The 21,937-nt window shown below is 39.7% G+C and overlaps 1 protein-coding gene across 1 annotated transcript in view; it reads left to right on the top strand.

The window, feature by feature from the left end:
• Nucleotides 1–1,297: 1,297 nt before the first annotated feature.
• APPBP2 (amyloid beta precursor protein binding protein 2) overlaps nucleotides 1,298–21,937 on the top strand; it is a 67,436-nt gene continuing 46,796 nt past the window's right edge. The window contains exon 1 of the mRNA XM_059907621.1: nucleotides 1,298–1,718. Within this exon, the coding sequence (XP_059763604.1) occupies nucleotides 1,581–1,718 (138 nt within the window). The 5' untranslated portion in view covers nucleotides 1,298–1,580. The remainder of the gene's footprint in view (nucleotides 1,719–21,937) is intronic.

Here is a 21,937-nt window from a genome sequence, read left to right on the forward strand (position 1 = left end):
CTCGTTAATTTTCTAGAGTACAAGGGAGAAGCTTTCTTCCCTCAATTGAGGACAGTCCGCAACAAAAGTGGCCTAGTTTCCACTAGTTTCTCTGTTCATCTGGTTAACAAGGGCCTGGCCTGCAGATGGATTCTAATTCTGGATTTAGTGCCTTAAGGTAGGGATTCGTTGTTTATGTGAAATTAAAATGTAACTGGGCATTTGTATTTTTTTACTTGCCAATTCTGGCAACCCTACCTTAAGGCCAACCACAGCTTTCCCAGGTTCATGCACTACAGAGTAAGAACCGTATAGACCGTATACGTATACGTATACGTATACCGTATAGAGAAGAGGACTAAGTGTGTTTCCTTCTTTCTTTCTTACCAAACTATTTAACCATTTAACATTGAAATAGCAGGGTGAACTGGGAGAGCCACTTCCAATTCCTTTAGCTCTAAATGTCAGCACATTATCATCATTGTTTTCAGGTTTTACATTGCTACAGCGTGACTACGAGATTGACAGTGTCACCAATTATGGCCAGTAATTTCCTTGTTAAATTCCTAGAGCAGAAAGATGTTGCATAAAGTTCTTGAAATCGCAGACTTGGAAAATCAAGTTACATAAGTAGCAGATATTCAGGCTGAGGACGGAAGGAAAGAGATATCTTCATTTCTGTTTTACCACAGTCATATCACAGTTACCATTTAGCCCTTTTTCTCTCACCACTATTTGTAATTCCATAATAAGGCTAACCTTCCCACCAAATTCTTCTAAAGCAGTTCTTCCCCCCCCCACCCCGCCTTTTTTTTGGTAAGTTTCATTTAGAAAAAGAAACATAGTAAAGTTCAAACAGGGCAAATGGTTACACAGTGCAAGTCTCCCTTCCATCCTGATCCCTAGTTCCTAGGCCGAAGGTTCCTAACTTGGCTTAGGGACCGGAGTCTAAGGGAGGGTTCCCAGAGTAATGTTACTTCTCTGAATGCATGATTTTTAATGGACTGATAACTGCATCCAAACTTCTACCTGAGCCTGGAAAGGGTCCGTGCCTAAGAACCCCCGAAGTAGGACTGGCTGAAAGGACTGATGCGGCCGGTGACTCGGAAGGAGCTGCTTAAAAACCTGTCATAACTTGTCGCAGTGAAAAAAGTTCACCCCCATCCACTGAACTCCAGCGCCCTCGGAAAGTATGTTCCCCGAGGGCGGGATCACGGATCTTTTCTTCCCAAGTTTTTCGCCTGCCGCATTCCTTCCCTCCAGCGCGTCGGCGTACGCTGACGTCATGACGCCGCACACGTAGTCCCGCCCCTGCAGAGAGAGGCACTGGGACGGATCCCAGGGTGCTCGCAAACACGGAATGTGAGGCCTCGGCCCGGCTGCCCCCGGATCCCTGGCCCGCTCTCCACACGGGCCTGCGCCCGCGCCCGCCGCCCCCAGCTTGCCCGGAGGAGCCAGGGCAGCCGCGCCCTTCTGCTGTGTGCCCGCGTGGCCGCCGCCACCCCTCGGAATCCTCCGGGGCCGCCGAGGAGTTCGCTACGGAGGGAGGCGGGGGCCTTCGGGAGGAGGAGGCGGAGGAGGCGGAGGAGGAGGGAAGGAAGATGGCGGCCGTGGAACTAGAGTGGATCCCAGAGACCCTCTATAACACCGCCATCTCCGCTGTCGTGGACAACTACATCCGCTCACGCCGAGACATCCGCTCCTTACCCGAGAACATTCAGTTCGATGTTTACTATAAGGTACGGACCGTGGGCCAGCGCTCTGCTCTCCTGCAGCAACCCCTGGGGCCGCACCCCCTTCCACGTCCGCGAACCCCCGCGTTTAACCCCTTACCCCTTGTAGCAGGGTCGTCTTCCGAGACATATGGGGCGGTGTCGGGGTGACCAATATAGAAACACCCCATCTGGTAGCCTCTGTCTCGCAAGCTCTTGGGCCTTGATGGATACGTCTTCCTAATGAGTCTTTTCCCCCTTTTGGTGTTCCCTCCTACATTGGGGCCCCTTTGGGTAGGCCTTTTGCGTGGACTTCCTTTATTGCGCCCTTGTCCCACTCAGTCCTTCCCTTCTAGCCTGTGTCTTCGGGATATTTTCTGCCCTCCCTTCCCAATTAAGTGTCACCATCAGCTGGACTTTTCTTTGCTCTTTTCCCCTCCTTTCTAGTTTCTTTTCTCGCCGGCCTCCTTCCCAAGTTTTTTGTTTTTTGTTTTTTTTTTCCCCCCTGCTTCTTGTTCCTTAGCTTTACCTTTTTCTTCCTAATTGGGAGGGAGTTGAGCAATTATTGGAAGTAGTCGTGTGCCTTATTCGCATATCCTTTAAAGCTTTGGTTTTTGTTTATACTAGGGGTTCAATAGGGGGTTTTATTAACATGGGAGTGTTGATAAACTACTTGAAAGGGGGAAAATCCTTAAAAAAAAAAACTTTAGAATTTAAAGTATGTTCATGTATTTGCAAGTTGTAATCTTGCAGCATTCCTAAATCGCTCCCCCTCAGAAATCTGAACAAAAAGTTTCCAAGTCAGTCTCCAAGTAGTTTCAGGGGTAAGTGTCTTTAGACGTGGACAGTTTTGCAGTGTTTAGAGAGGGAGGAGAACTTTATGGACTTGGAGCCTCCCTTTTCCTCTCCCCCCACATTTGAATGTGAACAGTGGACTTATTATTCAGTCCTCTTTGCCTTGAATCGGCGTGGATAACGCCTCTTCTGTAGCCACCCACGCAAAATTTGACTAGAAGTAAAGTGTGACTTATTTTTTAGATCTAAACACTTCCTCTTGATTTGTAAGTTGGCTGGAACATTGTAAACTGATATTTAACAGATGTGTATGTTCTTATATATGTATGATGTTTTATGGCAGTTGTTTCATCGGGAAGGTTGCCCGCTTTCTCCACCCCGAATATTTTTTCAGAAAGCAGCTGACTTGCTGCATTCTACTAAATCCAGCTGCTTTACACCAGTTCTAACAATTAAATTTTTCCCCCCCTAGATATTTGGGGAATATTCATTTTGGTCATTTATGTTATTATTTGGGGGGAGGGGAAGTTAGAGAAAAATCTCCCTTTATTCCAGATCCCTTTGATACATTGATTTACTTTTGTGCATATCTAAGGAAGTTTTGTATATTTAAGATTCATTCCTCCCAGGAAGGATGAGTTGGATCTCTTTCTCTACCCGGGAAACTGCAGCTTTTTGTGTATGCTAACTCTATTTTAATAAATCGCGTGTAATCTTTTACGCTTTTTAGAGAAAATCATTGGAAGTTTAATCAAAGTATATTTAGTGGTTGAATTCCCTCAAAGTACTTGGATATCTTCTGTAACTTTCATTTCTAATTGAAGCTTTTCATTTGTGTATTATTAATAGTGAGTATGAACAGATGGTGCTTTTGCCACATTTTCTGTTTCACGTAGTCCACAAAGTTTTAATATGGTGTCTTTTTTGGTGCACTTGTACTCCTTAACAGTTGTGTGCCTGTAGGGAATATGGCACTGTGCTAAGGTGAAGGAGGGTGTTTAACATGTGCCTGGAACTGTAAGTGCTTTTACACAGTTATTTTGTTTAAGCCTCACAATTAAACTGTAAAGTGGGGTATAACCCTGTTTTATAGGTGAGAAAGTTAAGTAATTTAGTCTAGGTCTAGTATTTAGTTCCTGTGTACCTTGCTTTCTTGCTTAATGTTTACAGTTTCCACTTTTCTCCAATTTAGAGCCAAGGAGAAACTCACAGTCAGATCCCTCCCTCCAGCTGTCCCAACTTCCATCAATAGGCATAGTCATAGACAAAATAATAGTATTTGTGCAATCAAAAATTTCCCCATCCTGATTCACCATAGTCCAGTGTCACTGTGTTAGTTTTTGTCAGTAGCTTCAGGTGAAGGCACAGTCATAAAGCTTTAGGAAATGGGGTTATGGTATGAATGGGAGGTGAAGAAGTAGACATGCTGACTGCACCCTAAAAAGGGAAGGGAGAGAGGTATTGATATGTAGAAAGGGTAAAATGTGAAAGTTGTCGTTTTTAAAGAATGGAAGATGTTAGAATGTATTTATTGGCTGAATGGCAGAAACCAAAACGGAATGAGAGGTTGAATATACAGGTAAGGCGGGAAATAAATTATGGAGCAGAGTCCTTGTGTAGGAGCCTTAAATTAATGAGCCTTGCCCCTTCCTTCACCCTGCATAAATTAAGGTATTAGTCTTTTTTTTTTTAATTTATTTATTTTAATTTATTTATTTTTGGCTGCATTGGGTCTTGGTTGCTGCGCATGGGCTTTCTCTAGTTGCTGCGAGCGGGGGCTACTCTTCGTTGCAGTGCGCGGGCTTCTCATTGCAGTGGCTTCTCTTGTTGCGGAACATGGGCTCTAGGTGCGCGGGCTTCAGTAGTTGCGGCTCGCGGGCTCAGTAGCTGTGGCTCGTGGGCTCTAGAGCACAGGCTTAGTAGTTGTGGTGCGTGGGCTTAGTTGCTCCGTGGCATGTGGGATCTTCCTGGACCAGGGGTCGAACCCATGTCCCCTGCATTGGTAGGCGGATTCTTAACCACTGCGCTACCAGGGAAGTCCAAGGTATTAGTCTTACATTGGAGTTGAGGAAGGAATACTTCTTCCTCTAAGATCAGACGCAAAGAGTTAAAGACATAAAGTGTCTACATAACTAAGTTTGCAAAGAATGGTAGTTATGAATTAGGAGGTAAGATCATCTGCTGAGAATAAGGGATAGGAGTGGTGGCTTTTATGTAGAAAGGCTAAACAGAAGTTGGAAATGGCTGCTAAGTTATATAGAAAGGGAGGCTCAGTAAAAATATGTTTAAAAAAATGATAGGAGGTATAGATGGTTCCATAAAACAGTATCCTACAGGATAATGTCTTTGAATCAGAATGGGTTTTCTCTAAGGGTACTCAACAATTTGGGTATAGAAGTAGATAAAGTGAATAGAAAGAATTGTAAAATTGTAGACCAACTGAAGGCAAATAGAGTGAAGGGCTGGGTTCTTCAAAGAGTGAAGTTTATGAACTTTTCTTTTTATTGTAACTGCTGAATGGTCTATTTTATCCTGTTCCAATTACAGAATTTTCCATAGAGTTAAGTTTTGACCCAGTGAAGTGTTGCCATAATGTGTTCTATTTATTGTTTTTAGTCTTAAACTTAATAATTTGGGATTTTTAAAAATTATTATTATAAGTCTCAGGCAGAAAACCATACGGATTAATGCCTGATTTAGTATTAGAGTTGAATTAATTTTTTCTTTTTCTGTGTTTATTTTTATTCTTAGTTATATACAGCCTCAACTAATATTTTTTTAAATTGACTGGTAACAAATTGAAAAAAAATTCTTGGAACATATTTGACAGCCAAAGAGTTAATATTCTTTTCACATAAAAAACTCTTAGGATTAATAAATTGAGAGCAAAAACTTTAGGGGAGGCAGGGCATAAAAAAACATAAATAGCCAGCCATACCATGTATCTGGATGGGAAGGTAATATGTTATAAATATGTCCACTCATGTCAGTTTAAGCTGTGAATTTATTACAACTTGAATCAGAATCTCAGAATTTTATTGGGTATAGGAAGTTGATTAAATATGTTTATATGGAGGAATTAATTAAATGAGAATAAATGAGCCAAGGAAATTTTTAAGATGTACAGTATTAAGGATAGTCAAGTGTATCAGAAGGCTGTATATTTTAAAACAACATGGTATTGGCACAAGAACAGCAAAGAGGGAAATTGATTTATAGAACATAGTAGACAGACTAGATAGAAACCAAAGCATATTTAAAAATATATTACATAATAAAGTTATAGGACTGTGCTGTATTTTAAATAAATGGGGGAAAATTGGTTATTTAGGGGGAATGTTAGACTTCTACTTCACACCTTATACCAAAATGAATTCCAGGTGAATTAAAGATTTAAATATGGCAAATGAAATCATAAAAGTATCAGAATAAATTATTGGGTCAATATCTTACAGTGGGAAATGACTGAAATTCTTTTTTAAAGAAATTATTGAGGTAATTTACAAATTAAAAAAATGTCAAACATTATAAAAATGAGTAACGTAAAACGTGAAGTCCTCTTGTTACTCATCTTGCCAACACTAATGCTGTCTTGGCATAGAGAAGGCTTTTCTAAGCCTGAAACCAAAACCCAGGAGGAAAAAAAGAAATTGATACTTTTGAGTACATTAAAAAATAGGGGGAGGGCTTCCCTGGTGGCGCAGTGGTTAGGAATCTGCCTGCCAATGCAGGGGACACGGGTTCGAGCCCTGGTCTGGGAAGATCCCACATGCCACGGAGCAACTAAGCCTGTGAGCCACAACTACTGAGCCTGCGCGTCTGGAGCCTGTGCTCTGCAACGGGAGAGGCCGCGACAGTGAGAGGCCTGTGCACCATGGTGAAGAGTGGCCCCCGCTCGCCGCAACTGGAGAAAGCCCTCGCGCAGAAACGAAGACCCAACAGTCAAAAATAAATAAATTTATTAAAATAAATAAATAAATAAAAAATAGGGGGAAAATTGTAAGCACATTTTTTAAAAAGACTATGCAAATGGCAACATTTGTCACATGAGGGGTGAATTTCCTAAATACAGAAAGATCTAATACTAATTAGTATGTAAAGGACAACCAACTTGTTTTCAGAAGACCTGAACAGCTAGCTCATACAAGAAGAAAACATCTAATACTAGTCATAATAAATATCAAAAGATGTTCAGATGAAATGCAAATTAAAATGCAGTGTCAAGCCAAGTCAACCATGAAGAAGAAAGAAAATCTGGAGGACTTACACCATCAAATATCAAGCTGTAACAAGATAAGATGGTTTTGGCACATGGGTAGACAAATAGACCAATGGAGCAATACAGTCCAGAAACAGACTGACACATGTATACTGTCACCTGGTTTATAATAAAAGTGACACAGCAGTACAATGGAGAAAGGAGAATCAAATAATGGTGTTGGTCAGTTAGATATCCATGTAGGGGGAGAAGGATCACGATCTTACCTTATATCATACACAGTTACCATTTTTGGGTGGATTGCTGATAATAAGTGTGAAAAAACAGTTTTTTAGGAAAAAAAGTTTTCAGTGTGTCAGCAAAGATTTATTAAATAGGATACAAATGAGCTAAATATAAAGATAACTTGAAAAATTGGACTACATTAAGATCAAGAACATCTCTTCATAAAAAATACCATTAAAAGGGAAAAGCTGGGGCTTTCCTGGTGACGCAGTGGTTAAGAATCTGCCTGCCAGTGCAGGGGACACGGTTCGAGCCCTGGTCCAGGAAGATCCCACATACTGCAGAGCAACTAAGCCCGTGCGCCACATCTACTGAGCCTGCGCGCCACACTGCTGAAGCCCATGCACCTAGAGCCCGTGCTCCGCAACGAGAGAAGCCACCACAATGAGAAGCCCGCGCACCACAATGAAGAGTAGCCCCCGCTCACTGCAACTAGAGAAAGCCCACGCGCAGCAACAAAGACCCAATTCAGCCATAAATAGATAGATAGATACCATTAAAAGGGAAAAGCCAGGGCTTCCCTGGTGGTGCAGTAGCTAAGAATCTGCCTGCCAATGCAGGGGACATGGGTTCAAGCCCTGGTCCAGGAAGATCCCACATGCTGCGGAGCAACTAAGCCCGTGCGCCACATCTACTGAGCCTGTGCTCTGGAGCCTGTGCGCCACAACTACTGAAGCCTGCGCACCTAGAGCCCACGCTCCACAACAAGAGAAACCTTTGCAGTGAGAAGCCCGCGCACAGCAGCAACGAAGAGTAGACCCCGCTCACTGCAACTAAAGAAAGCGCACATGCAGCAACGAAGACCCGACACAGCCAAAGATAAAAGTAAATAAATAAATTTATTTAAAAAAAAGGGAAAAGCCATGCCACAGAGTAGAAGATATTTGAAGCACATATATCTGACAAAGGAATCATCCTGCATCTAAAGAACTAGAAATTAAGAAAATAACCCATTTTTTTAAATGGAGAAATAACTTCAATAGACATCCAAAAGGGGACATTCCAAGGACCTGTCAAACATTTGGAAAAATGCTCAACCTCATTTTGTCTTCAGGGAAATCGCTGTCCTCCTGTACTTTCCTCAGAATGACTAAATGAAAAAGAAAAAAGTGTTGGTAAGGATATGGAGCAATCAGAACTCTCATGTACTGTTAGTGGGAATGTAAATTGATATACCATTTTGGAAAACTAGCATCATCTACTAAAACTGAACATATATATACCCCATAATTCCATCTCAAGATATATACACTTAAGAACATTCAGGGAGTCCCCTGGTGATTTAGTGATTAGGATTTGGTGCTTTCACTGCCATGGCCCAGGTTCAATCCCTGGTTGGGGAACTGAGATTCCACAAGCTGTGCAGTGCGACCAAAAAAAAAAAAAACGTTCATAGCAATACTATTCATGATAACCAAAAAGTGGAAACTATCCCAATGTCCATCAGTAGGAGAATTAATAAATAAATTATGGAGTAGCTATATAGTGGAATATTTTGCAATGAAAATGAATGAATTGCAACTGTTATAAACCATATGGATGAATCTCACAAATGATATTGAGTGAAAGAAATCAGTCATAGGAGTATGTATCAGAGGCTCCCAAACTCTCTCCCCTCATAGCACCCTTAGGCCAAAAGAAATACCTAACAGTTCTGTTCATTAAGTAGATATAAACAGTTAGTAATACTTATGTCCTAACAACTTAAGAGCCATTAAAAGAATAGTGCACAAAAATTGAAAGAACAAAGAGTAGTGTACTTCGTTCTTAAATAACCACAATTACTTATTACTGGGTTGTGTGTTTGTTGGGCACTGTACAACTTCTCACATCTTGGAATCGGATTGGTCACCACCATTCCATTTTCTGTTTCATAATGATTTTTGCACATTACTTTTATTATAGCAACCACTGAAAATGCTGCTTCACAAAGATAAGATGTTGTTGAAAGGAATATAGCAATCTAGTATTTGGCATGGTTTAATACAGATGTGGAATATTGTTTCTTTCAAACTTAAAGTATCTTGCAGTGCCCCAGGAAACCTTGGTGCAGTTTGGAAAATGTGGATATGTAGTGTGATTTCATTTGTTTAAAGTTCAAAAACAGGCAAAATTAATCACAAGTATTGTAAGTCAGGAGCAGTTATCCTTGGAGGATAGTGACTATGCAGGGGCACAGAGAGAGATGTCTGGGATTCTGATAATACTCTATTTTATGATCTGCATGTTGGTTATGGGTGTGTTCACTTTGTGAAAATTTATTGAGCTTTACATTTTATTCTTTCATTTTCTTTTTTAAATTATATACATATATTTTTAAATTAATTAATTAATTATTTTTAGCTGCATTGGGTCTTCGTTGCTGCACGTGGGCTTTCTCTAGTTGCTGCGAGCGGGAGCTACTCTTTGTTGCGGTACGTGGGCTTCTCATTGTGGTGGCTTCTCTTGTTATGGAGCATGGGCTCTAGGCGCGTGGGCTTCATTAGTTGTGGCACGTGGGCTCAGTAGTTGTGGCTCACGGGCTCTAGAGCACAGGCTCTGTAGTTGTGGCGCACGGGCTTAGTTGCTCCGCGGCATGTGGGATCTTCCCGGACCAGGGCTCGAACCTGTGTCCCCTGCGTTGGCAGGCGGATTCTAAACCACTGCTCCACCAGGGAAGTCCTAAATTATATATATTTTTTATTGAAGTATAGTTGCTGTATAATATTATACAAGTTACAGGTGTACAGTATAGTGATTCACAATTTTTAAAGGTTATACTCCATTTATAATTCATATAAAATATTGGTGATATTCCCTGTGTTGTACAATATATCCTTGTAGCTTATTTTGTACATAATAGTTTGTACCTCTTAGAGCTTTATATTTTAAATATGAATTGTGCACTCATCTGTGTGTATGTTACACTTCAGTAAAAAGGTTTAAAAATTAACATTCATTTTCACTTACTAGATTGTCATGGTTTAATGATTCAAATAACTCATACCCTTTAATCCACAATACCATTAAATTTTTTTTTTTCCTACAGCAATGCTTGTTGACTGTGCAGAAAATTCTATTTGGGGATATTAAGTACAGTATGGTTTATGATGGCAAAAATTGTAAACAACTATATGCAAATCAATCAGGAATGGAATATCATAGTGCAGTTAGAAAGAATGAGGATGCTGGGACTTCCCTGGTGGTCCAGTGGTTAAGACTCCGTGCTTCCACTGCAGGGGGCACGGGTTTGATTCCTGGTTGGGGAACTAAGATCCCACATGCCGCGTAGCATGGCCAGAAAAAAAAAAAGAAAGAATGAGGATGCTGTGTATACTGAGGTAGAGAGCACATGGGGAGAATAAAAAGCTTGTTACAAAGTAGTATGAATAATATAATCCTGTTGTTTTTAAATGGAGGAATATATGTGTACATTGGTATATGTGTACATTTGTTTATGTGTTGAAAAAAATTAGAGGAACACAAAATTTCATAGTGTTTATTCAAGGGATAGGATTATAGTCATTTTTAACTTTGTACATATATTCTCTCTTTTCTTAAATAAATGATATCCATTTATTGATGTTATTATTGGCTTATTGTAATATTCTAAGTAGAATAAATTTCTCAAATTATCAATTTTAGCATGCTCGCTATATTACCTTTAAAAAGTTTTAAAATTAAAATAATTTAAAATGTTTCCTTAGCTTCCAAGACATTTGAGAGTAGGAAAAAAGAATCCACTCAAACATCATTTGACAGATTTTTTTAAAGAAACTTGGATCAACAAAATTATTTCCTAAAGTATCTTCCAAATATCCTAAAATCCAGGAACATTATTAATATTTTAATTTAGTAGGTTGTGTTTTACACTTAACATTAATAAAGATCTCTATTTAAAAAAAAAGATAACAAGTAAAGTACTTATTATGTTATGTTGTTTTTGTTTATTCTCTCTTTTTTTTATACTGCTTGGATTTTTATGACTATATTATTTTGATATATAAAAGAAGTAAAATTGAATTTTTAAGAATAAGATATCTGGGACATGAAGTTGTACTAAGAGGGGAATAGCCTAAAAATTGATATTCTAAAATATTAGCGTGACCAAGAAATAAGTTGAGGGACTTCCCTGGTGGCTCAGTGGTTAAGAATCCTCCTGCCAATGCAGGGGACACGGGTTTGAGCCCTGGTCCAGGAAGATCCCACATGCCACGGAGCAACTAAGCCCTTGCACCACAGCTACTGAGCCTGCACTCTAGAGCCCGCTAGCCACAACTACTGAAGCCCGCGCGCCTAGAGCCTGTGCTCCGCGACAAGAGAAGCCACCGCAATGAGAAGCCTGCACATCACAATGAAGAGTCGTCCCCGCTTGCCGCAACTAGAGAAAGCCCACGTGCAGCAATGAAGACCCAACGCAGCCAAAAATAAATAAATAAAATAAATAAATTTATTTTTAAAAAAGTCTTAAAAAAAAGAAGATAAGTTGAGGTGATTGGTTTAAAAGAAAAGTAAATAATTCAACTAAGTAGTTAATTCACTAGCTGCCAGATCAACAAGTGTGAGAGAAAGCTCACATTCTCAAAATTAGGAATGAGAAAGTAAAAACAACCATAGATACAGTGGAAAGGGGAAAAATGGCTTTTTAAGTTATAGAATAGCTTCTTTAGATGTACAATAGCTTATGTAATTCTGTGCTAATCAGTCTGAAAACCTTACTGAAATTGTGTTTCTAGGAAGATACAAATGATCCAAGAGAGAAATTGATAGACTAAAAACCATAAAAGAACTGAGAAATTATACTTTTCTCTTTGTTCATATGCCTCCTCCCTCAGCAGACAAAACTCCCGCCAATTTTAGATACTTTCTTGGGTATATTCAAGTAACATTTGATATTATTGGTATTTAAGTGATTTTCAGACTTATTTCTGGAGCTGTGTACTACATATTCAACATTCTTGAAGGGCTAACCAATGCAGTTAGAATAAGTCCAAAATCAAGTGAAATACTACAATAAGATAATTCAGTAGGAGGATGATTACACATTTATAATTAAAAGTATGATAATTTTTCTATATACAATATAGGAAAGTATGTTTTACTCATCAAAAGAAAACATGCCATGGAGTAAATCCAAAAAGAAGTGTACAGAAATCTGAAAGTCTTCAGTAAGTGTAGAAGAAACATATTTTCTTCTTAGATTGGAAGATTCAGAGTTTTAAAGATATGATTTCTCTCTAACTCTTGTGTCTTGGAACCAAGTTTAATAACCTCAAAATGTGGGCCTTCCCTGGTGGTGCAGTGGTTGAGAATCCGTCTGCCAATGCAGGGGACACGGGTTCGAGCCCTGGTCTGGGAAGATCCCACATGCTGTGGAGCAACTAGGCCTGTGAGCCACAATTACTGAGCCTGCGCGTCTGGAGCCTGTGCTCCGCAACAAGAGAGGCCGCGATAGTGAGAGGCCCGCGCACCACAACTAGAGAAAGCCCTCGCACAGAAATGAAGACCCAACACAGCCATAAATAAATAAATAAATAAATAAACCCAAAAGTTAAAAAAAAAAAAGACAGAACTTAAAAAAAAAAAAAATGTGTAATGAAAAAAAAGTTTTTAACATCCATAGTGGAGAATTCAAATTTATGAAACATACTGAAAACTCCTGCAAATCAGTAAGAAAAAGAGGACCAAAAAGAAATATGTCGTCATGTTGACAGTGATTTTCTCTAGATGGTAAAATTGAATGAATGTTATTCTTTTTTATAAATTCTTTTCTATATTTTCTAATTAAAAAATGTATATGCAATTCTGGAATCAGAGGGGAAAATGTTTTAAAGTTGGCTATCTAGAATACAGAATGAGTTTTTTGGGTTTTTTTGGTTTTTACATTTTTTAAAAAATTGCAGTATAGTTGATTTACAATGTTTCAGTTGTAGAGAATGAGTTTTCCTATAGAGACAGAATGTTTTGTTATAACCATAGTATCTTCTTTCTAGTGCTTCATGGATACACTCCTAATTTTCACCAAGATTGGTAGTGAAGCTTTAAGAGAAGTTGAGAAACTTCTTACCCAAATGTAGAGATCACTGAATCGTATTGAGTTTTATGTGGCTGGTTATCATTGTTGGTTAGATTTTACATCCAGCTAGTTTTTTGTTTCGACCTTCCATTTGTGCCATGATAGCATCTTCCACCATTAACACAATCATGCTATCTTGAAAATTATGCCATTGACCCATCACATGAGAGGCAGAGTTAGAGAATCTGTGTATTAGACATAAGTTCATTCTTGTAATGATTGGGGAAAAAACTCAATTTCTCATTTAATGGATGGCAAATCTAGTATCATCTTTATATGTGGACAGCGTATTTAAACGTTAGGAAAGGGTTGCCTTCCCATTTGAGAGTTAACTGTTTCTTGTGCTTTAAATAATGTGAACATGTTCACTTAACCTTTTGCTTACTTACCAATAAGCAAAGCACTTTGCCCTGCAAGATACAAAAATCATGTTGGTCAGTTGTATTTTTTTTTAAAGTATGACATAGAACCAATGAGTGGAACAGCTGAGTAATTAAAATGTTATAAGAAGCAAGAAATTAAAATATTTGGTTTACCTCCAGAAGAAAGCATTTATTGGGTTGGCCTAAAGGTTCCTTTGGTTTTTAGGTAAAAATAAAAGGCACATTTTTCGTTTTCATCAAAAACTTTATTAAACAACATATTCACCATTTTGTTCCACTACCTTCTGCCATTTTTCAGGCAGCTTCATAATTCCTTCTTCCCAAAACATTTTATCTTTTTGCACAAAGAACTGTTCCAGGTGCTTTTTACAGTCTTCCAGGGAATTGAAATTTTTTCCATTAAGAGAATTTTGTAAAGACCAAAATAAATGGAAATCTGGAGGTGCAATGTCTGGTGAATACAGCGTATGAATCAGAACTTCCCAGCCAAGCTGTTAACAGTTTTTACCTGGTCATCAAAGAGACATGCAGTCTGGCGTTATCCTGATGGAAGATTATGTGTTTTCTGTTGACTAATTCTGAACGCTTTTCATTGAGTGCTGCTTTCAGTTGGTCTAACTGGGAGCAGTACTTGTTGGAATTAATTGTTTGGTTTTCTGGAAGGAGCTCATAATAGAGGACTCGCTTCCAATCCCACCATATGCACAACATCACCTTCTTTGGATGGAGACCGGGCATTGGTGTGGTTGGTGGTGGTTCATTTTGCTTGCCTGACGATCTCTTCCATTCCACGTTATTGTACAGTATCCACTTTTCATCACCCGTCACAATTTGTTTTAAAAACTGAACATTTTCATTACGTCTAAATAGAGAATTGCATGTGGAAATATGGTCAAGAAGCTTTTTTCGCTTAACTTATGTGAAACTCAAACATCAAAGCGATTAACATAACCAAGCTGGTGCAAATGATTTTCAACGCTTGATTTGGATATTTTGAGTATGTCGGCTATCTCCTGCGTGGTATAATGTTGATTGTTCTCAATTAATGTCTCAATTTGATTGCTTTCAACTTCAACTGGTCTACCCCACCGTTGAGCATCATCCAGCGAGAAATCTCCAGTACAGAACTTCGCGAACCACTTTTTTTTTTTTTTTTTAATAAATTTATTTATTTATTCATTTTATTTTTGGTTGTGTTGGGTCTTCGTTTCTGCGCGAGGGCTTTCTCCAGTTGCGGCAAGCGGGGACCACTCTTCATCGCGGTTCGCGGGCCTCTCACCATCGCGGCCTCTCCTATTGCGGAGCACAGGCTCCAGACACGCAGGCTCAGTAGTTGTGGCTCACGGGCCCAGTTGCTCCGCGGCATGTGGGATCTTCCCAGACCAGGGCTTGAACCCGTGTCCCCTGCATTGTCAGGCGGATTCTCAACCACTGCACCACCAGGGAAGCCCCGCGAACCACTTTTGACACGTTCCATCAGTCACAGCACCTTCTTCATACACCGCATAAATCTTTTTTTGTGTTTCAGTTGCGTTTTTACTTTTCTTGAAATGATAAAGCATAATATGCTGAAAATGTTGCTTTTTTTCTTCCATCTTCAATATTAAAATGGCAAAAAATTCCCCAATTTTTAAAAAATTAATTAATTAATTAATTTTTGTCTGTGTTGGGTCTTTGTTTCTGTGCGAGGGCTTTCTCTAGTTGTGGCGAGCGGGGGCCACTCTTCATTGTGGTGCGCGGGCCTCTCACTGTCGTGGCCTCTCTTGTTGTGAGCACAGGCTCCAGACGCGCAGGCTCAGTAGTTGTGGCTCACGGGCCTAGTTGCTCCGTGGCATGTGGGATCCTCCCAGACCAGGGCTCGAACCCGTGTCCCCTGCATTGGCAGGCAGATTCTCAACCACTGCGCCACCAGGGAAGCCCCTTCCCCAGTTTTGATAAGTTTTTTTAATGCACGCTGATATGACAGCTGTCACAATACAATCTAACAAAATTGTTTTGAATGAAGTTAAAGAAAACTTAAAAAAAAAAAGAAAAGAAAACTAAGTACTATTAGAGCCATCTTACGGGAAAAAACGAATGAACTTTTTTGCCAACCCAATACTTTTTAATTAAGTGTGCGTTACATTAAAATACTTCCGTGGTACTTGCTTTAATCCAAGAATGTGTAATCTGACAACACGTTCAGATTGTAATCAAACAACAGATAAAGGACATTACATGTAATATACAATGTAATATGAGAGCAAAGTAAAGGAATATCAAGTTATATGCCAAAGTTAATTTTTTCAGAGCTACATTTCAAGTGAATTTTGAGATTAGAAAACAAGAATAAATGTATCTTATGTGTGTTAAACAAAACAAAATGTTACTTTATTTTTATTATTTTCTTTTGGCTGCATTGGGTCTTCATTGCTGAGCACAAGCTTCCTCTCGTTACAGCAGGTGGGGGCTACTCTTTGTTGTGGTGCATGCTCTCGTTGCAGTGGCTTCTTCTGTTGCGGAGCACGGGCTCTAAAGCACAGGCTCAGTAGTTGTGGCACACGGGTTTAATTGCTCTGTGGCATGTGGGATCTTCCCAGACCAGGGCTCGAACCCATGTCCCCTGCATTGGCAAGCAGATTCTTAACCACTGCGCCACCAGGGAAGTCCCTAGACCATAGTTTTGAACTTGATTTCTTTTATATCTTTTTCTAAACCTTCCTGAGTTTTTGTTTTGGGGAATTAGCCTAGATTATTTTGGGTTGGTTTTGTTTTGTTTTTGTTTTTTTTCTTTTCCATTATTATTTATCATGGGATATTGAATATAGTTCCCTGTGCTATACAGTAGGACCTTGTTGTTTATCCATCCTATATATAATAGTTTACATCTGCTAATCCCAAACTCCCAATCCTTCCCTCCGCCCTCCCCCTCGGCAACCACAAATCTGTTGTCTGTGTCTGAGAGTCTGTTTCTGTTTTGTAGATAGGTTCATTTGTGCCATATTTTATATTCAACATATAAGTGATATCATATGGTATTTTTTTTTGTCTTTCTGACTGACTTCACTTAGTATGATAATCTCTAGTTCCATCCATGTTGCTGCAGATGGCATTATTTCATGCTTTTTATGGCTGAGTAGTATTCCATTGTGTATATATACCTCATCTTCTTTATCCATTCATCTTTTGATGGACATTTAGGTTGTTTCCATGTTTTTAGCCTAGATTATTTTGTATGCTAATTTGATATTAACACTAAACTGTTCACTCAGCCTGGTAATTTTGGATTGGCTGCGAAAGCAGCCACGTCAATTCAAAATCCCTTGGGGTAAGGAAGGCTTTCATCCCTATCTTTATCTCCCAAAGAGTTCTCTGGGTTTGGGGCTGTCTTGTATTGCCCTTGCAATAGCTGCCTTCAGTTTTCTGTAAAAATTTTACTTTAGGGGACTTCCCTGGTGGCGCAGTGGTTAAGAATCCACCTGCCAATGCAGGAGACATGGGTTTGAGCCCTGGTCCGGGAAGATCCCACGTGCCGCGGAGCAACTAAGCCCGTGCACCACAACTACTGAGCCTGCACTCTAGAGCCCGCGAGCCACAACTACTGAAGCCTGCATGCCTAGAGCCCGTGCTCTGCAACAAAGAGAAGCCACCGTAATGAGAAGTCTGCGCACCGCAATGAAGAGTAGCCCCTACTCGCTGCAACTAGAGAAAGCCCACGCGCAGCAACGAAGACCCAACGCAGCCAACAACAAATAAATAAATAAATATTTTTTAAAGAAAGAAAATTTTACTTTAGTCTCTGAAAGCCCTTGCTTCTAAAATACCACCAGAAGTTTCACCCCTTTATGTATTAAAGATATTAAATCCTACACAAGTGTGTTACTAATATTTTACTTACTTTTATTGTATGTTTAATTTTTATTTACAGTATTTTATTTTATTATTTATTTTTAAAATTTATTTATTTGTTTCTTTTATTTTGGGTTGTGTTGGGTCTTCGCTGCTGCGCGCAGGCTTTCTCTAGTTGTGGTGAGCAGGGTCTACTCTTCATTGCGGTGCACGGGCTTCTCATTGCAATGGCTTCTCTTGTTGCAGAGCACAGGCTCTAGGCACACAGGCTTCAGTAGTTGTGGCACGTGGGCTCAGTAGTTGTGGCTTGCCGGTTCTAGAGCACAGGCTCAGTAGTTGTGGCACACGGGCTTACTTGCTCCGTGGCATGTGGGATCTTCCCAGACCAGGGCTCGAACCCGCGTCCCTTGCATTGGCAGGCAGATTCTTAACCACTGTGCCACCAGGGAAGCCCTATTTACAGTATTTTACAGTCATGGACATTTTTGGTGTTTATCAAATCACATATCTCTTCCTTTATGATTTTTGCCTGTGGTATATAATGCTTAGAAAGGCAGTGTTACCAGGTAGCTTTTAACGCTGCTATGATTTAATTGTTTAATATTTAAAACTTTGATAAATCTGGAATTTATTTTTGTTCTGCTTTATCAGGAGGTACCTTACTTTGTTTCCCCATTTTTATGCACTCTTTATTAACTAATTTTTTTGTTTCTTTCAGTGATTTTTAAAATGCTCCCTTTATCATATGTTAATTTTTTTTATGTATACCAAGATCTGCTTTTGAACTTTGCGTTTTGTTCCATTGATTGGTCAATCTTCATACCTGTACAATATTGTTTATGTTTTTACATAATATTTTTATTGTCTGTTTCATATCTTTTGGAAGATAATTTACCTACTTATAAAAATAAACTTGTTTTTTCTTATTTTCCTTAAGGTACCAGTAGGTAAAAGAAGTTGCTAGTCCTTTAATAGCCTCATTACCCAGTGGGTGCAGAATTTATTTATTAAAAAAATTTTTTGTATTGGAGCATAATTGCTTTACAGTTTTTGCTGTACAACAAAGTGAATCAACTATATGTATACATATATACCCTCCCTCTTGAACCTCCCTCCCACCCCAACGCCCCCCATCCTGTCCCACCCCTCTAGGTCATCACAGAGCACCAAGCTGAGCTCTCTGTGCTGTACAGCAGCTTCCCACTAGGTATCTATTTTATACATGGTAGTGAATATATGTCAGTGCTACTCTCTCAGTTTGTCCCACCCTCCCCTTCCCGCCCCCCGCCCGGGTCCACAAGCCCATTCTCTACGTCTGCATCTCTTTTCCTGCCCAGAATTTAATATTAAAACACATGTAATAATGAACTAAAATAAGTCAAATTTTAAAACATTTGATATAAGTATCATTACCAAAGAACCTAGAGCCTCAGTTTTCTTTCTTCTAAGCTCTACTCCATAAGATGTGTGACTCTATGAAGGGATTAATCTTCTATTATTTCTTCTTTTTTTTTTTTTTGGCCGTGCTGTGTGGCATGAGGGATCTTAGTTCCCTGACCAGGGATCCAACCCATGCCCCCTGCATTGGGAGCACGGAGTCTTAACCACTGGACTGCCAGGGAAGTCCCTCTTCTATTATTTCTATAAAAATGTTTTAAATTGCCCATTTTATGCTCTTTCTTACTTCCTGATATAATACCGTCTAAAAGCATTGTACTGTAAGTTATTAGGAACATGGATATAAGGATAGACTGCTTGGAGCCAGATTGTTGCCTTGCCACTTCTTTTTTTTTTTTTTTTTTAATTGAAGTATAGTTGATATACAATGTTGTGCCAGTCTCTGCTGTACAGTAAAGTAACTCAGTTATACACATAGAGACATTCTTTTTTTATATTTTTTCCATTATGATTTATTACAGGATATTGAATATCATTGTGCTGTACAGTAGAACCTTGTGGTTTATCCATTCTCTATGTAATAGTTTGCATCTACCAACCACAAACTCCCAGTCCAGCCCTCTCCTTCCCCCTGTCCTCCTTGGCAACCACAAGTCTGTTCTCTATATCTATGAGTCTGTTTCTGTTTTGTAGATAGGTTCATTTGTGCCATACTTTAGATTCCACCTGTAAATGATACCATATGGTATTTGTCTTTCTCTTTCTGACTTCCTTCACTTAGTATGATAATCTCTAGTTGCATCCATGTTGCTGCAAATGCCTTGCCACTTCTTAATTGTGTGATTTATACCAGGTAATTTAACTTTATATGCCTTAGTTTCCTCATCCGTGGAAGGACAGAGTGAGTTGCTTATGAAAAGCACTTAGAACAGTGCCTGGCACATGCATATAAGATCTCTGTAAGGATTAAATGCTCTTTTTATTCTGGATTGGTATTCAAAAATCCCATTCATAAAATGTAGAAATTTTCATTTTTGGTGATAAGCCTAGTAAGGATTTTCTTTTTTTTGAATTATAGTTGCTGTACAGGAAAGGATGATTTGAAACAGTTAAATCACTACTCTCTCCCCAGAATTTAAAGGCGGACCCCTTTTTAGCTAGAAAAATTAAACAGCTGAGAGAAAAAAAAAAAGCTTGTTTTTGTTAATAGGCATACTTACATTTAAAATTGTAACTAAGGTTACTGCTTTCCTAAGTTTTAGTTTCAAATCCATTTGTTAGGAAATTTTCAGTATTAAAGGGATACTATGAGTTGTAGAACATATAAAGTTTAGTTTAATTGTCTTTATTTGACTAGTAAGTGTAGGCAAAAAAAGTTGTACAACTTTCCATTTCTTCTATCTTACAAAAGAAATTCTAAGCCTTAAGTTTGCTAATGATGAGTTACTTTGGTAAGAAACTAAGGTTTTTTGGTCCTGTACTGTTTTTGGAGTATGTGTATCTATATATTTTGATAAGTGCATTTGTTTTTCTGCCCCAAATCAGAAATGTATCACATTGTTAAGCCCCCAAATAGGATGTGATTATTAATTCTCAGCTTTATTTTCCCTGAGTTATTCGTCATTGGTTAACTGTGAAGGTATATGTGATGGAAGGGAATTTTATCATATACATTCCCAGAAGCTTTTTTTTTTTTTGGCCACACTGTGTGGCTTCCGGGATCCTAGTTCCCTGACCAGGGATTGAACCTTTGCCCACTGCAGTGGGAGCGCGGAGTCCCAGCTACTGGACTGCCAGGGAAGTCCCACTCTTCCTGTTTTTCTAACCTCAGAAAACATAATCATCTCCAAAAATAGCAAATCTTTCCTTATGAAAGTTTATGGTTAAGATGAATATCCAGTCATTGTTTGAAGATAACATTTCTGCCTCCCCTTCCTGAGCACATGGCAGTCCCTGTCCCCTCTCCCTTCCAGCAGTCACCATTGATTTGTATTCCTATATCTACCTAATCTGACCTGGCCTCCATTATGACTAGTGATTTATGCCCAAGAGTTTGCTAAATGAGTTTGTAGTATTTTTTCCCTGTGCAAAGTTAACTGGCCCATTTGGCAGATGAATTCAGGATCATGTCCTCTTTCTGAAACCCATGTTTTTGTCAAATGAGCTAAATGTTAAGTGCTTACTAATGTAAAGTGAGTTGATATAATAAAATTCTTGCTTTCTAAGGCACTGTATTTATATAGCATATATAAATTCAGTAACATTTGGTGAAGTTGAGGCAGGGGAAAGAGGGGCAGTAGTATTTATTTTTAACTGTGTACATGTATTATTTGGGATAAACGTTTAACACATTTATTAAAATACTATTTTAAATGGAAGTTTAAAAAAATCAGGCAGATCTTGAGTTGCAGTGTCAGGGCAGTGCTTCCGCACACGGCCCGGCCCGCTGAGCTGAGGTGTCAGCACAGCCATTTCTCACTAGGCACTCTGATCTGAAGTGCTGGGTGTGAGGCCTCTGCATGAAGCACCCTGTGAACAAGTGAAACTAGACAAAGCACAAAGGAAAAGAAAAAAAAAAAAGCAAGCTCTGCAAATCCTCTGAAAAAAATGCCTCTGCACCTCTAGCTCTTGCGGAGGTTGGTGGCTTCAGTGGAGTCTCCTATTGCAGGGGGAACTTCAAGATGGCAGAGGAGTGGGACGTAGAGATCACCTTCCTCCCCACAAATACATCAAAAATACATCTACATGTGGACCAACTACAGAACACATACTGAACGCTGGCAGAAGACTTCAGACTTCCCCAAAGGCAAGAATATCCCCACGTACCTTGCAGTGTGGCTGACAGGGTCTTGGTGCTCCGGCCTGGTGTCAGGCCTGCACCTCCAGGGTGAGAGAGCCGAGTTCAGGACATTGGACCACCAGAGACCTCCCCGCCCCACGTAATATCAATCGACGAGAGCTCTTCCAGAGATCTCCATCTCAACACGAAGACCCAGCTCCACCCAACAGCCAGCAAGCTCCAGTGCTGGACACCCCATGCCAAACAAACAGGAACACAACCCCACCCATTAGCAGAGAGGCTGCCTAAAATCATACTAAGTTCACAGACACCCCAAAACACACGGCCAGATGCGTCCCTGCCCACCAGAACACAGGCACCAGTCCCCTCCACCAGAAAGCCTACGCAAGCCACTGAACCAACCTCACCCACTGGGGGCAGACACCAAAAACAACAGGAACTACGAACCTGCAGCCCATGAAAAGGAGACCCCAAACAAAGTAA

This window comes from Balaenoptera ricei, chromosome 20 (genome assembly GCF_028023285.1).
Source record: "Balaenoptera ricei isolate mBalRic1 chromosome 20, mBalRic1.hap2, whole genome shotgun sequence".
NCBI classification, from domain to species: Eukaryota; Metazoa; Chordata; class Mammalia; order Artiodactyla; family Balaenopteridae; genus Balaenoptera; species Balaenoptera ricei.